The sequence below is a fragment of the Macaca thibetana genome, chromosome 16 (genome assembly GCF_024542745.1).
Source record: "Macaca thibetana thibetana isolate TM-01 chromosome 16, ASM2454274v1, whole genome shotgun sequence".
Lineage (NCBI taxonomy): Eukaryota > Metazoa > Chordata > Mammalia > Primates > Cercopithecidae > Macaca > Macaca thibetana.
In genome coordinates this window covers 44,678,816-44,695,243 of record NC_065593.1, presented here as the reverse complement: position 1 = coordinate 44,695,243, position 16,428 = coordinate 44,678,816, and the positions used below count along the sequence as shown (strand labels likewise).

General features: G+C 47.3%; 2 protein-coding genes across 36 annotated transcripts in view; one reads left to right on the top strand and one right to left on the bottom strand.

Moving 5' to 3' along the window:
• Positions 1 to 16,428, bottom strand: part of MRPL27 (mitochondrial ribosomal protein L27) — a 464,439-nt gene that overhangs the window by 44,167 nt on the left and 403,844 nt on the right. The window contains exon 1 of one of the 35 annotated variants that reach the window (XM_050765119.1): positions 5,472 to 5,481. The exons of the other annotated variants lie outside the window; for them this stretch is intronic. The gene's annotated coding sequence lies outside the window, so the exon portion shown is untranslated. Of the gene's footprint in view, positions 1 to 5,471; positions 5,482 to 16,428 lie in introns of those variants that run through there. 35 annotated transcript variants of the gene reach the window in all.
• ACSF2 (acyl-CoA synthetase family member 2) overlaps positions 8,729 to 16,428 on the top strand; it is a 48,829-nt gene continuing 41,129 nt past the window's right edge. Inside the window, exon 1 of the mRNA XM_050765074.1 lies at positions 8,729 to 8,955. Within this exon, the coding sequence (XP_050621031.1) occupies positions 8,819 to 8,955 (137 nt within the window). The 5' untranslated portion in view covers positions 8,729 to 8,818. The remainder of the gene's footprint in view (positions 8,956 to 16,428) is intronic.

The following is a 16,428-nucleotide window of genomic DNA, read 5'->3' as shown; positions in this document are numbered from 1 at the left end:
TCTCTGTCTCCACACACACACACACAATTTCTAAACTGAATATGTTGCAGATATGATGCCCTTTTATCACTAAATATATCAATGTGTTTTTCCTAAGTACAAGGAAAGATATAACCATAGGACAATTGTAAAAATCAACAAATTCACACTGATCAATACTACTCTCTAATCTATAGACTTTATTCTGATTCCATTAATTGTCCAGCATGGTCCTTTTTTTTTCTTTTGTAAAAATAGCCAGATTTAATGGCTTATGCCTGTAGTCTCAGTTACTTGGGAGGCTGAGGCGGAGAATGGTTTGAGCCCAGGAGTTTAAGATCAGCCTGGGCAGCATAGCAACTCTTCCTCTCTTAAAAGAGAAAATAAAAAATATATATATAATATTAACAGAGATATGATATATTAATATATAATATATAATAATATATAAAAAGGAGATAAACATGTTTATATGATCCTAGGAAAATGTATAGCTGAATATCCATACTTTTTAAACCTAGTTCACCTTAAAGATTTGCTAAAATCAGCCTTATTACTTTTGTAATAAATTATAATATAGAAATGTTTATTACAAATAAATAAGCAATGAATGAATGAATAAATAAAATCATCATATGTTGAGATGGAATTGAGATCAAATCTTGTTCTACCAACTTTGGACACATTATCCAATCTCTCCAAGCCTGGATTCCTCAATCATAAATCTCCACCTGCAGAATAAACTATTTTGTTTCTTTGTTTATTTTATTTACTTATTTTTTACCAGACAGAGTCTCACTGTCTGTTACCCAGGCTGGAGTGCAGTGGCGTGATCTCGGCTCACTGCAACCTCCGCCACCCAGATTCAAGCGATTCTCCTGCCTCCGCTTCCTGAGTAGCTGGGATTACAGATGTGTGCCACCATGCCTGGCTAATTTTTGTATTTTTCGTAGAGATGGGGTTTCACCATGTGGCCAGGCTGGTCTCAAACTCCTGACCTCAAGTGATCTGCTCACCTCAGCCTTCCAAAGTGCTCAGATTTATAGATGTGAGCCACTGAGCCCAGCCTGTTCTTGTTTGTTTGTTTGTTTTGAGACAGGCACTTGGTCTGTTGCCCAGGCTAAAGTGCAGTAGTGGCGTGATCACGTCACTGTAACTTTTTTTTTTTTTTTAATAGAGACGGAGTTTCACCGTGGTGCCCATGCTGGTTTTGAACTCTTGGGCTCAAGTGATCTGCCTGCCTCAGCCTCCCAAAGTGCTGGGATTATAGGCCTGTGCCATGGCACCCAGCCAGCTCACTGTAACTTCAGACGCCTGTGTTCAAGGATTCTCCCACTTCAGCCTCCTGAGTAGCTGGGACTACAGGTGTGCACCACCACGCCCGGCTAGAAGCTATTTTTTTCATAAGGATTAAATGAGTTCTTAGTCCATAGAAGGCACTTAAAAAATCATTCCTGTAAAACTGTTCATCTCTTCCTTATTCCTGCCTTCTCCCCTCTGTTCATTCCATTTGGCTTGGAATGCCCTTTCCTTCCTCCCTTTCCATGGTCACCATCCTTTTCATCCTTCAAATTCCAGTCCAAATGCCACCTCCTCTAAGAAGTCTTACCTGATCACGCTGACCAAAAGTGAGCTATTCTGCTGATGCCCATAGTACTATGTCCCGCTTGGCATTAGTTGTTGGCATGCGTAGCAGTCATAGCAGAGGAGCCTGAGGGCAGTCTGCTGGGGGTTTCCAGAGAAAGGCTTTCCTTGCTCATCAAAGGCATACCAAGACCATGAGGGAAGGCACTACCTTATTCAAAAAAATAAAACAAAGAAGGCAGAGGAAGATTCGACAAAGAGGAGGAAATGTGAGCACAGAGGCAGAGATTAGAATGATGTGGCCATAAGCCAAAGAAAAACTGGAGTCACTAGCTGCTCTAAGAGACAAGGAATGGATTCTTCTCTGGTTTCCCTCAAAGGAACCAGCCCTGCCAACATCTTGATTTTGTTTATTTATTTATTTATTTATTTGAGACAGTCTCACTTCGCTGCCCGGGCTGGAGTGCAGCGGCGTGATTGGATCTCCGCTCACTGCAACCTCCGCCTCCCAGCTTCGAGCGATTCTTGTACCTGAGTAGCTGAGATTACAGGTGTGCACCACCACGCCCAGCTAATTATTATATTTTTAATAGAGATGGGACATCGCCGTGTTGACCAAGCTGGTCTTGAACTCATGACCTCAGGTGATCCACCCACCTCGGCTTCCCAAAGTGCTGGGATTACAGGCATGAGCCACTGCACCTGGCCCAACACTTTAATTTTAATCCCGTGAGACTCCCTTAAGACTTCTGGCCTCCAGAATTGTAAGACAATAAATTTCTAGGGTTTTAAGCCACTACATGTGTGCAATTTGTTCCAGCAGCAATAGGAAACTGACACACTGCTTCTTTCTCAGGACTAGATGCAAACCTCCAGGAGACCTTCTGCAACACACCTTGGGTAGATGCCTCTCCCCCAGCCTCCCTCACGCAGCACTGGCTGCAGTGCAGGCCATTGTCAGTCTCAGGACTGGTGTTTTCTCCTAGACAGCGAGCTCATTGAGAGCAGACGCCATGTCTCATTCATATCATGCTTGTCAGCAAGTAGTTACTCAATGAATGAAAGTTGAACCAATGAATAAAAAAGGGAAGTTAAATTAGATTTGGTTTAACACTGGGTCTTTATCCAAGACTTCACAGTTGATTTTAGTTCTTGACTTTGACCCAAGGGAAGTAAAGTATTATGCCATCCAAATAAAGATTTTTGTCCTATCCTCTTACAAAAGCAAGGCTTTCATAGTGTTTTTGGCAGTTGCTGGGATTATGGCTTAGTTTTTCAATTTGGGGATGTAAGCAAGAAAATACAGATCATTTAAAAACACGTCTGCCTGTGCCTGCAGCAATTGTTAGTCGCAATCAAGATAATTTTACTCAGCTGGGTGTGGTGGTGCCTGCTTGTGAATCCCAGCTCTCTGGGAGGCTGAATCAGGAGGATTACTTGAGCCCAGGAGTTCAAAATCAGTCTGGGCAACACATTGAGATCCTCATCTCTACAAAAAAAGAAAAATTAGCCCAGTGTGGTGGCATGCGCTTGTAATCCCAGCTACTCAGGAGGCTGAGGTGGGAGGATCACTTGACCCCAGGAGTTCAAGGCTGCAGTGAGCTATGACTGCCCTACTGCACCACTCCAGCTCCAGCCCAGGTGAGAGTAAGACAGTCTCAAAAAAAAAAGAAAAAAGATAACTTGATTCTACACAGTAGTTCACAGCAAGTTCCTTGTTTTCACTTTCAGTTTGAGAATGAGAAACATCCATGTTTAAAACAATTTTTATTAGGCTTTTTAAAAAATATATATTGACTACAGGATCTAATTGACTTGATTAGCAGAATATATGCATTCTGTTCCAAGTCGTTTCAACCTCTTTGAAAACTGAAACTTCCTCATCTTCCTCTCCCCTTTTCTTTCTGTGGCTGCCAGCGGTCTCTCCTTTTTCTCCACCTCTCCTTCATGATCACTGCATTTCTTATTAGACAGCTCAGTTCTCAAACACACAGTGAAGGAAATTCTTTAAAAGGACCATTTTTCACTTACTATTTGGAGACAATTACCACAGAGAGCTATGAAAAATTACACTAGAGAAAAGGGATTTGCTGAAGGTCATTGACAGAAAAAGCACTAAGGCTGGATTCTTTCCAGATCTGACGCTGAAGTTGATTGAAGTTGATTCTAAGTCTAAGTAAACTCTTTGTACTCCTTTTTTTACAGTGAAAACCTCATCAAACTCATTAGTTCCTGTAACTGATTGAAGCCTCCCTCAGGTATGTTAATAAAAAACTTTATTAAGAGAAATCATATACACCATCTTAGAAAATAAAATAAGGAAACAGTTTTGTTTGTTTGTTTGTTTGTTTCAGACTGAGTCTTGCTCTGTCACCTAGGCTGGAGTGCAGTGGCGTGATCTCGGCTCACTGCAACCTCTGCCTCCCAGGTTCACACCATTCTCCTGTCTCAGTCTCCTGAGTAGCTGGGACTACAGGTGCCCATCACTACACCCGGCTAATTTTTTATATTTTTAGTAGAGACAGCATTTCACTGTGTTAGCCAGGACAGTCTCGATCTCCTGACCTTGTGATCCGCCCACCCAGCCTCCCAAAGTGCTGGGATTACAGGCGTGAGCCACTGCAACCGACCGAAAATAGCTTTTTTAACAAAAGCCTGTTCTCTGCCCTCACTGTTCCTCCCACTGCCATGCCCCAAAGAAAAGTTTTTTTAAAAGTTGTGGAAAAATAGACATAAATAAAATATATCGTTTTAGCCATTTTTAGGGGTACAGTTCAGTGGCATTAAGTATATTCACATTGTTATACAACCATTACCACCATCCATCTCCAAAACCCTTTCATCTTCCTAAACTGAGACTCTATACCCATTAAACAAATAATAACTCCCCATTCTCCACCCCACACACCTCACCCCTGGCAACCACCATTCCACTTTGTCTCTATGAATTTGACTACTTGAAGGGTCACATATGAATGGAATCATACAGTATTTATTCTTTTGTGTTTGGCTTATTTCACTTAGCACAATGTGTTCAAGGTTCATGTGGCTTGTAGCATGTGTCGGAATGTCCTTCCTGTTTTGAAAGCTGAATAGCATTCCATTGTATGGATATACCGCATTTGTTTATCCATTCAATCACTGATGAATATTTGGGTTGTGTCTGTCTTTTGGCTATTGGGAATAATTCTGTTGTGAATGTTGGTACACAAATGTTTGTTGGAGTCCCTACTTTCAATTATTTTGGGTATATACCCAGAAGTAGAATTGCTGGATCATATAACTCATTTTTAATTTTTTGAGGAACCACGATACCATCCATTGCGGTGGCCCCATTTTACATTCCCACTACCAATGCACACGTGTTCAATCTCTCCACATCCCCATCAGTACTTGTTATTTTCTGTTTTTTTGTGTGGGTGTTCTTTTTTTTGTTGTTTTTTGAGACAGGGTCTTGCTCTGTCACCCAGGCAGGAGTGCAGTGGTGTGATCTCAGCTAACCACAGCCTCAACCTCTCGGGGTCAAGCGATCCTTCTGCCTCAGTCACGCACCACCACACTCAGATAATTTTTGTACTTTTTGTTTAGGCAGTTTCTCACTTCGTTGCCCAGGCCTGTCTCAAATTTCTGGACTCAAGTGATCCACCCACCTTGGCCTCCAACAGTGCTGCGATTACAAGCATGAGCACCCACACTGGGCCTGTTGCTGTTTTTAAATAACAGCCATCCTAGTGAGTGCGAGGATGGTTTTGATCTGAATTTTTTGAGTACCTTCTCAAGTGCTTATTGCCCATCTGTATATCTTCTTTGGAGATATATTTCTTTTTTTTCTTTTTTTGAGACAGAGTCTTGCTCTGTCGCCCAGGCTGGAGTGCAGTGGCGGGATCTCAACTCACTGCAAGCTCCGCCCCCCGGGTTCAAGCCATTCTCCTGCCTCAGCCTCCCAAGAAGCTGGGACTACAGGCGCCTGCCACCACGCCCGGCTAATTTTTTCTTTTTCTTTTTCTTTTTTTTAGTAGAGACAGGGTTTCACCGTGTTAGCCAGGATGGTCTCAATCTCCTGACCTTGTGATCCGCCTGCCTCGGCCTCCCAAAGTGCTGGGATTACAGGCATGAGCCACCGTGCCCGGCCTGGAGATATATTTCTTTGGGGAATATATATTTCTGTTTTATCTTCTTCTGTTACTTGCCTCTAAATGACATACTTATTTTGCCATTTTTAGATTTTCTGTTTGATAAGTGGGGATTGGCACCCCATCTCTCCTCCCTAAGTCTTGCTACTATAGTTTTTTTTTTTTTTTTTTTTTTGAGATGGAGTCTCTCTGGGTCGCCCAGGCTGGAGTGCAGTGGCCGGATCTCAGCTCACTGCAAACTCCGCCTCCCGGGTTTACCCCATTCTCCTGCCTCAGCATCCCGAGTAGCTGGGACTACAGGCACCCGCCACCTCACCCAGCTAGTTTTTTGTATTTTTTAGTAGAGACAGGGTTTCACCATGTTAGCCAGGATGGTCTCCATCTTCTGACCTCATGATCCGCCCGTCTCGGCCTCCCAAAGTGCTGGGACTACAGGCTTGAGCCACCGCGCCCGGCCGCTACTATAGTTTTATTATTATTTTTGTACATAATGACATACTCCTTTATTTTTATTTTATAGTCTGCCCCGCCCTTTCCCTCTCAACTACTGACAGATGTAACTTCCAAGGTTAGTGACACTTACATTTACATTCTGTTCTGTAACTGTGACTAGGTCTTCTGTACTTTATTCATAGGTTGATGTTACAAATGAAAAAAAATCAATAAATGGTGTTTTCATTTTGAGCCTGCTTTTGAAGCACAGAAGCAGGACATGGGCAAAGGGGCGGGAACAAGGGCTTTCTCATGTTAGCCAATGGCATGAGCCAAACTACAGGGATCATAAATCATGCAAGTCACTTGCAGCATAAAGGAGATGTGATGGCTCAGGCAGAAGGCCCCTTAGGGAGCAATGGGGAATTGAATTGGTTAAAGGGAAGGAAGGGAACTTGGAAGACCTGGATGGCCCACTGCCCTGCTTGCCACTTCCCTATACTAACCCAAGAATGCTGGGTCAACATGATTCCCCCACCATGGCTCACAGACTTCCCCACCAGCCATCCTGACTTTCTCCCAGCCTTCCTCCCCATCCACAGAACTACTGCCTACCAGGGCTTTGCAGAAATAAAACAATTCCCCCTCCTAAAAAAGGTTTGCAATTCCTAACACAGAGGAAGGTCTTAGAGTGAAGACACGAGAGGAAGGAGAGGATGGAGGAAGAAACAATCACTGAAAACTGGCCAACTACCAGTTCTGTGCCACCTACTCGATTCTTATCCAGCCCTCTGCATGAAGTTGGTATTATGATCCCCATTTGACAGATAGTGAGGCTGGAGAGGCCCCGTGACTTGCCCAAAGCCACAAAGAGACTACGGGCAGAGCTTTGACCTATGTTTAAGAGGCTGAACCTCTTTAGGATTCAGTTTCTTCATCCATAAAAACAAAGACACATACCAAGGCATGCCTGTTCCTTGCAGGGTGTTTGTGAGGGTCAGAGAAAATGTCCTTGAAGAGCCTGGCATGTACAAGATACCCTGAAACTGGTGGCTATGATGCCACGGCCTGTGCACCTAGGAAGAGTCAGGAAAGCCCAGTGTCTTGAAAAGCCGAGGCTGGAGCAAAGTTCAAGGAGGAACTCACTTCTCTCCTGCTGAGGACTGACCCTCAAACTAGCCAGGAGAGTGGAAGGACCTACAAGATCAGTACCTACCCCTCACTTCATAGGCCAAGAGAGGGACAATGGTTTACCCAGGGTCACCAAGCAAGCTAGAGGCTGAGCCTGCCAGTCAGGGCTGGGACCCCAGACTTGTGAATGCCCCAGCCCTCCACATTCCCTGGTCCACTATCAAAGAGTTAGTCTAATTAGGAAGGCACACCCTTGCAGGCCCAGCCTCCTGTGATCTCTTTGTTCCTCTGTCTCTTGCTGCCCCAACCCCACAGAAACTGAAGTGTGTGGACCCTCCCTAGGAACCGGGGTTCCAGGGAGGATTTGAGGTCACGCTCAAGATCATAAAGAGGCTCAGCGTGGACTCCTTCTCATGACCAAAATGGAGCCAGAGTTCCCAGATAAGGGCAAACGTCACCTCAGGCCAGGCTCCACTCTCAGCCACCCCTTCTGCCTGGCAGAGTTCACTTCATCTCCTCCTGTCAGGAGAGGGGAGGTCACACTGCCAGGGCCTTTGCCTCATTCTTCTCCAGCTCCTTCTCTAGAGGAAGAGTCATGGCTAGCCCGAGGCAGTGTGGACCTGGAACAGGCATAAACTGTGCTACTCTTTGGTGCCCAGTGCCACCTTTCCTAGCCAGGAGCAGAGCAGGATTATCACCTTCTGTGTCCCGCAGCTCGCCCGTGTCTTAGTACCCCACCCACCCCTGGAACTCAGGAACCCTAAGGAGGGGCATAGGGTTGCTTTCCATTCACGCCTAGGGCAGCACAGGGAACTGTGCCACAGGCCCCAAGACAGGCAGATGGAGGATGAAATACACAGGTCCCAGTCCCTGAGGCCACCTTACAGTGCCCGGCCCCCAACCCTGTGAAGAAGGTCAAGGCAGAGGCAGCAGAGGAGGGATGGGAGGATGCCTCGTGTGAGATGGGGTACAACTGGTGTCCCTTCTGAAGCTGACATCTGGCCTCAGCTACGACTCTGGCGCCAGCGGGCTCGCAGGGGGCTCACCCGTGACACCCTTTGTCCCGGCTGCCTCCCCACCCCTGCGGGCCCTCTGCTCCAGCTGGCATGCCTCAAGGGCGCTTCGCGCCTGCTCCTTTGGCCCCTGGCTTGCAAGCAGCGGGGCCAGCACGTGACCCGAGCGCTAAAGGGGGCAGGGGATGGACGGATCTTGACCTTGCCATCTGGCCCCCCTGGAAAATCAACAAACGTTTGCGCCTCTAACATCCAGGCCCCTGAGAATGGTCGCGAGGAAGATCTGTCTCGGACTGCAGCTGGGGCCTTCGGATCCAGAGGAAATCAGGGCTATTCTTCGAGGGTAGGAGGGGGAGGGTCGCGGGGTCCGCGGGGAAGGTGGCCCCGCGCGAAGTCGCCACCGCCGCGCCTCGCCCCGCCCCGCCGGCCGAGACCGAGTCCGCCGCACCCCATAGGCAGAGGCCACCCTCCCCGCCTCCCCGCCTGCTCCGCGCCCGCCCCGCCCCGGCTCACTTTAAAAGTTTACTCTGGCCGGGACGCTGGGCGATGCGAGCCACTGCAGCCTACGTCGGGATGCTGCGCCTGGGGAGAATGTGCGCCGGGAGCCCGGGGGTGCTGGGGGCCCGGGCAGCCCTCTCTCGGAGTTGGCAGGAAGCGAGGTTGCAGGCTGTCCGCTTCCTCAGGTACTGACCCCCCGCGGGAAGAGAGGGGGCGGGGCAGTTCCCTGGGAGAGGAACTTGGAGGTCCTTCCGAGCTTCGGAAGCCCCACCTCTGGACGAGTGCACCGGGGGGAAGGTACCCGCCCCTCACCCGCCCCCTACGAGCACCTAGGCAATAGGAAAAGCTGGCTTGGCCTGGTGGACTTGGCAGGGGGCTTTGGTTGGTGGCTGCAGGGACTTCGAGTTCTGGTCCAAGACTCTCGATTCTTTCTCCTTTATGGGCACAGAGGGCAAGGAGTGTGGGCTTTAAGGAGAATATTCCGATGGGGAGGGGCCAGGGCCAAGGCCTGGGCTGTACGCCCAGGCCACTGCCTCTGAGTTGGAACCCCTGCATGGGCAAACTTGGGGATCAGCCCCATTCTCCCCGACCCAGGCCACTAAACTTAGCAGTCTCCTCTCTCCTCATCAGCTGCTCACTAACATGGCTTTTATTCTTTGCTGCCTGCTCCTGGGCCTATTTTCTTCTATCCTCAGTGCAAGGGGTGGGATGGAAACTGGCAGAGGATTTCAGTTCCCAGTAGTTTCACTGCCTCTGCAGCAGCACAGTAAGTAAAGCTGCCTTCAGGCGCGACCAGTCCCTGGGAGGACCGCGTGAGATGGCAAATGTGAAAGTGCTTGAGTCACAGAGAGCAGGCTGCCACCAATGCTATCAGTGCTGTTAGCTTCAGCAGCACCACTGGGGAGCCCTGTGCACCACTGAGCCTGTCCTACCACTCAACTAGGCCAGATACTAAGTCAGTGGTCAGGACACCACTTTCAACAACATCAGATGGGGTGTGGGTCTGGACGTGGAAAAAGGAGAAGTCAGAACAAAGCTGTGTCTCAGAGAACTAGATTTGTTTTTGTTTTTAAAAAGGCTAAGCAGGAAGAGTTGGAGGGACATGCAGACTCCTTTTTTGCTGGAACTCCGAGATCACAGTTTTTGAACTTGCTGATTCCTGAATGCTAGAAAGCATGCAACGCCTTAACATCACTCTGCCTAATTTGCTGAGAAAACTAAGTGGATCAAGGCTGGTCAGTAGATGGGACTGAGATGAGGACAGTGGGGTCCTCTTCCCAGTGACCCTGGGAAGTCACTCACTACTTCCCAGGGTCTCCCTAGACAAGTTCAGCCCTCCCCTGATCCCCTAGTCTCTTAAGCCTCTCCTCTGGACTCATGGGTGCCCCCTCAGGCTGGGAGGACTCTAAGGAAAGTTACTCCCCAACGTGTGCATATTTTATCATACTAAATCAGACCAAAGGGGAGTCTCTCAGCCTACTCTGGCTCAGGAGGCTGCCTAATACAAAACAAACAAAGTAATAAATAAACAAATAATAAATCAGGCCACATGGCAACATTCCTGACCTTTGACTTTTTTGTCTATAAACAAAATAGGTCACTTACCTGCTACAGCCCTGAGGCCTCTGAGAGCACCAAGCTTCAGAGAAATTCTTATTGCTGTGTCAGGAGGAGACTCGTTTATCCAGAGAGATGATTTTCTGAGTGTTTGGCCTACCTCCTTTCTGCCCCTTCCACTCCCTTGTGCTTGCACCCTTATTGGCTAACTGTGGTGGTTTTACCTGATTTCTCTCCTACTTTCCACTTCAGAAGCCTCAGGGCTCAGGCCGGGCATGGTGGTTTATGCCTGTAATCTCAGCACTTTGAAAAGCAGAGGTGGTAGGATCACTTGAGCCCAGGAGTTCAAGGCTGCATTGAGCCATGATCATGCCACTGCACTCTAGCCTGGGCGGCAGAGCAAAACCTAGACTCAAAAAATAAAAATAAAGGCTGCGTGGGTGGCTCATGCCTGTAATCCCAGCACTTTGGGAGGCCCAGGCGGGCGGGTCACTTGAAGTCAGGAGACCGGTTTGGCCAACATGGTAAAACCCCGTTTCTACTAAAAATACAAAAATCAGCCAGGTGTGGCCTGTAATACCAGCTACTAGGGTGTCTGAGGCAAGAGAATTGCTCCAACCTGGGAGGCGGCGATTGCAGTGAGCCAAGACTGCACCACTGCACTCCAGCCTGGGTGACAGAGCGAGACTCCATGTCAAAAAAATAAAAAATAAATAAAATAAAGGCCAATCATGGTGGCTTAGTCCTGTAATCTCAGCACTTTGGGAGGCTAAGGTGGGTGGATCACTTGAGGTCAGGAGTTAGACCAGCCTGGCCAACATGGAGAAACCCCATCTCTACTAAAAATACAAAATTGGCTGGGCACGGTGGCACATGCCTGTAATCCCAGCTACTAGGGAGGCTGAGGCAGGAGAATCGCTTGAACTTGGGAGGCGGAGGTTGCAGTGGGCTGAGATCATGCCATTGCACTCCAGCCTGGGCAACAAGAGCGAAACTCCGTCTCAAAAAAAAAAAAAAAGCCAGACGTGGTGGTGCATGCCTGTAATCCCAGCTACTTGGGAGGCTGAGGCAAGAGAATCGCTTGAACCTGGTAAGTGGAGGTTGCACCACTGCACTCCAATCTGGGTGACAGAGAAAGACTTCGTCTCAAAAAAATAAAAATAAAATAAAAATAAAAAAAGAAGCCTCAGGGCTGAAACCATCAGCAAACATTCCTGAGAACAGATTCTGTGTCAAGTGCCTAGCACGTGCTATGGATATAGAGGCCACAAAACTCAGTCCTCACCCTGCCAGGAACTTGCAGCCTCGTGGGAGGAGAAATAAATCAAGTTGAGCACAATTTAGTGTTGCAAGTGCCATGGTGAGGAATGCACTTGGACTTTTGTCCTCTGTTTTCTCCAATCTGCTCACACACAGCCTGCTTTCCTGATGCCCAACACCCAGCCTACTACTTATCAGATCCTGGTTTTGCCTGATAGAAAAGAGCAAGGACTTTGAAGTTATACTGTCCTGGATGACAGCCCTGGCTCCTCTCCCTGTTGGTTGTATGACCTCGGGCATGTTACCTACCCTCTGAGCTGGTTAGCTCATCACTCTTACTACCTACTTGATGTGTTGTTGGGCCAATGAACAGAAAAAGCTTGCTCTTCTTCTCAGCCTTTCCTTTGAGGCAGGGCTGATCCCTGGAAACCCTTGCTGGTGCCTGGGTGGGAATTCTGACTGATTTGAAAGTAGGAGAGGATCCCCTCCTTGGTGGCCTCTTTCTGGAACCCAATTATTTCTCCTTTCTGGAACCCAATTATTTCAATTATTTCATCTGATTACCAAGATGGTGACTTCCGCCCAGCTACATGTCTAGTCCTTGGGTCTGCTGGACGTCCTCCTCTCCATTTGAGGCAGAGCTGTTCAGAGTCTTTTTCTTTTTCTTTCTTTCTTTCTTTCTTTTCTTTTTTTTTTTTTTTGAAGTGGAATCTCGCTCTTATTGCCCCAGGCTGGAGCACAATGGTGTGATCTCGGGTCACTGTAACTTCCACCTCCTGGGTTCAAGCAATTCTCCTGCCTCATCCTCCCAGGTAGCTGGGATTACAGGTGTACACCACCTGCCCAGCTACTTTTGTATTTTTAGTAGAGATTGTATTTTTAGGAGTTTCACCATGTTGGTCAGACTGGTCTCAAACTCCTGACCTCAAATAATCCACCTGCCTCAGCCTCCCAAAGTGCTGGGATTACAGGTGTGAGCCCCCGCGCCCAGCCCAGAGTCTTTCTCCCCAGAAGGAAAGAAAAAGCCATCCTTTGCTTTCCAGAACTCCTCACGACCACCTCCTTCCCCCTGTCCACATGCCTCCTTTCCCAAGGAAGGTGGATGGGTTAGTCTGGGGCTTCAGCGAACCTCCAAGGAAGGAATTCAAAGAGAAACCTGGACTGAGCAGCCTTCCTCCAGACCTCCCCTAAAGCTGGCCTGGGGCTGTCTATGAGGCAGCTGCATTCAGGGTGTTGGGAACACTCAGAGCTGGGAAGACAGAGAGATCAGTGGCTAAAGCCTCTCAGAATTGGGTGTGGTGCTCAGAGCTGGGGATCCAGTGACTTGGGGCTGATGGTAGGGACAGAGGAGTAAGTGGGCTTTGTGGACCACTCTCCATGGGGATGGCTATGATCATATAAGACCATAGACCAAAGGCAAAAAACCGAGGCAAAAGTAATATAAGTAGAGAGTTTATTTGGGGCAAGTTTTCAGACTGCAACCCAGGAGCATAGACTCAAGTTGCCCTGAATATATGCTCCGATGAGCAGCAGTTACAAGTGGGTTTTTAAAAGAAAAGAAGGCTGGGCACAGTGGCTCACGCCTGTAATCCTGGCACTTTGGGAAGCCGAGGCGGGCAGATCACAAGGTCAGGAGTTCGAGACCAGCCTGGCCAATATGGTGAAACCGTGTCTCTACTAAAAATACAAAAATTAGCTGGGTGTGGTGGCGGGTGCCTGTAGTTTCAGCTACTCGGGAGGCTGAGGCAGGAGAATCACTTGAACCCAGGAGGAGAAGGTTGCAGTGAGCCGAGATCGCACCACTGCACTCCAGCCTGGGCGACAGAGTGAGACTCTGTCTCTAAATAAATACATAAATAAATGAAAAGAAGAGACAGTTCCTAAGTGATTTACCAAGAATGTACATTAAAATGATTTAAGCTATTGATGTGTTATACCTTGTTCTTTGTATCACAAATTTTGTAAACCTGAAAGTAATGGGTGAAGCAGTTAGTTAGGAGCAAAATGCCTTTAAACAATTTTCCCTGGGAAAGGGGGAGCATGACTGAAGTCCCACACTCAGGTCTCTCTGGGCTTGATACATTTTGCGTATATCACATAGCTCAGACAGCTGCTGAGCTATTTTTCTGTTCTTGTGACCAACGATTTACACACACATGGAAAACTACAAAATGCTGTTTCTATATGAGTGCCTTGTGTTAAGCCTGGAAGTGTTTTGGGTGGTAACCATAAATAGGTACAAGAAATAGACTCTTCCCATAATTTCCAAAACATGATTTACGAATGATTTGGTGACGATATCCCTATGCATTCCACTGGGGATCCTCCAGTCTAAATGTAACAGTAGAAAATAACTATGAACTTGGCTGTTGGAATCAGTGAATGGTACACATCTGTTTTAGTTACCCTCCTCTACCTTGAATGCTGTACATTCGCTGCAGTCTACTGTGAAGCATGTAAAGGTAATAAAAAGATGAATGAGTTTGTTTTCACGGACAGAGTTATTTTTCTAGAAGGAGTCTACAGGGGAAGACCATAGACACACTGATTCAATGCAGAAAGTTTGCAGTACCATTAAAGATGTCAATCAAAGCAGGAGGAATCTGGTTTGTGGAAATAGGAGGGGGGAGACTTCCCAAAGAGCCTGGGGTTAGAGCCTGATTCCTGAAAGGATAGGTCTGCAACTTGAAGCCTTTGTACTTCCGTGAAATCTCACTTGTGCTTCAATCGTTATGAACGATCATAGCGCACTATAATCTCAAACTTCTGCGCTCAAGCGATCCTCCCATCCCAGCCTCCCAAGTAGCTAGGACTGCAGGCGAGTGCCACCATACCCAGATCATTTTTAAACTTTTTGTAGAGATGGGGTTATGAAGTGTTGCCCAGGTTGGTCTCAAACCTCTGCCTCAAGCCATCCTCCTGCCTTGGCCTCAAGTGCTGGGATTATAGAGGTGAGCTGCTGATCCCGGCCTCTATTTTACTTCAATCTACAGATGAAACTTTGGATCCAGGCAGATCTTGATTCAAATGAACCACTTTCTAGCTGAGTAGTTTTTTTTACTTAAGCTGAACTTGACTTTTTTTTTCTTTCTCTTTTTAGTGGAGACAAGATCTCGCTCTGTCACCTAGGCTGAGTGCAGTGGCACGATTACAGCTCACTACAGCCTCAAACTCTTGAGTGATCCTCCTATCTCCGCCTCCCCAGTAGCTGGGACTTCAGGCCTGCATCACTACGCCCAGCTAATTTTTGAACTTTTTTGTAGAGATGTTGTTTTGCCATGTTGCGCAGGCTGATCTTGAACTCCTGAGCTCAAGTTACCTGCCTGCCTCAGCCTCCCAAAGTGCTGGGATGACAGACATGAGCCACCATGCCTGGCCTTGACTTTTCTTATGTATAAATAGTGTGTTGTAAAGGTTAAATGAGGTCCCATAAGAAACTGCTTAATGCACAGTTTGATGCCAAGGACATTTTCAACCCATTGCATGGGTCAGTGAGCAACTTGTCTTAGGGGTGAGCTATTTTACAGGAATGCTTGTGTAACGATGGCTTAGTCCATTCTTACAGTGACCCCGAGGCCCACAGTACAGTAACTATGTCTGGGGAGTAGGAGGGAGAACGTTCCCGCAGGGGAAACTGCCTAAGCAAAGGTGGGGCTGCTGGAGATGGGTGGACAGGCCTGAGCTTATGCTGAGGATGGAAATAAAACTGGTCATACATTCAACAGGCCAACATGCAGGCTGTAATTTCATCTTCTAGGTTGGCCTTGCCATGGGAGTGTCCTAATAATGAAGGGTAGGAACAATTCTGCCAGTGCCTCTCCCTTTAGAACTAACATGTTGTATTTCTAGCTTACAAATCATGCTTTCTAAACCTCAGCGGCATGCATGTATTCCTCCATGTGGGAGTTAGTTGACAGGAAAGCAAATCCCAACCCTTCCTCTCCTAACTTAGTGTGGCTTTAGGCAAGTTACTCAATCTCTGCAGACCTTAGTTTGTTTGTAAAATAGGCTGTTTGGACAACATGTGCTCTACCTTTCGGAGAACATTCTGTGATTCCTAAATGGTCTGGAGTTTCAGCCTGATCCCTAAAACCAATAAGGCTGTGATTTGAAGTATACAGCCTTCATACATGTGTGAAATTTCACTTGGTCTCTTATGAACTCTGAGTATGCAGCCTTCTTAACCTTCTGACATTCTGTAATTCTGTAGTCCCTGTTCAAAGAGAAGCATCAAGTTTTGTTTTATATATACACATGCACACACACACACATTTAAATATGTTTTTCTTTTTATTTTTCTTTTTGAGACGGAGTCTCCCACTATCACCAGGCTGGAGTACAGTGGCAGTATCTGGGCTCACTGCAACCTCCGCCTCCCGGATTCAGCAATTCTGCCTCAGCCTCCCAAGTAGTTGGGATTACAGGCACCCACCACCATGCCCTGCTAATTTTTTGCATTTTTAGTAGAGACAGGGTTTCACTATGTTGGCCAGGCTGGCCTCAAACTCCTGACCTCATGATCCGCCTGCCTTGGCCTCCTAAAATCCTGGGATTGCTGGACTCAAACAATCCTCCTTCCTCAGCCTCCTGAGTAGCTGGGATTACACACAAACCACCATGTGCACCCGGCTACCTCAAAGGTTTTCTTCCTAGAAAACTAAGATCTAGCCTTGTATGTATTTTAGTAATCCTATCAAGGGAAAAGTGTCTTGACTCAGCCCCCATCCCTGACTCCTGGGCACTCTTCTCCTGGGGTCTTTGTCCAACTATTCCAAAAAAAACCCTGCAGCATGGATGCCTCCTGACTCCAAGTATTTCAGGCTACTCTGTTGCCTGAGCTG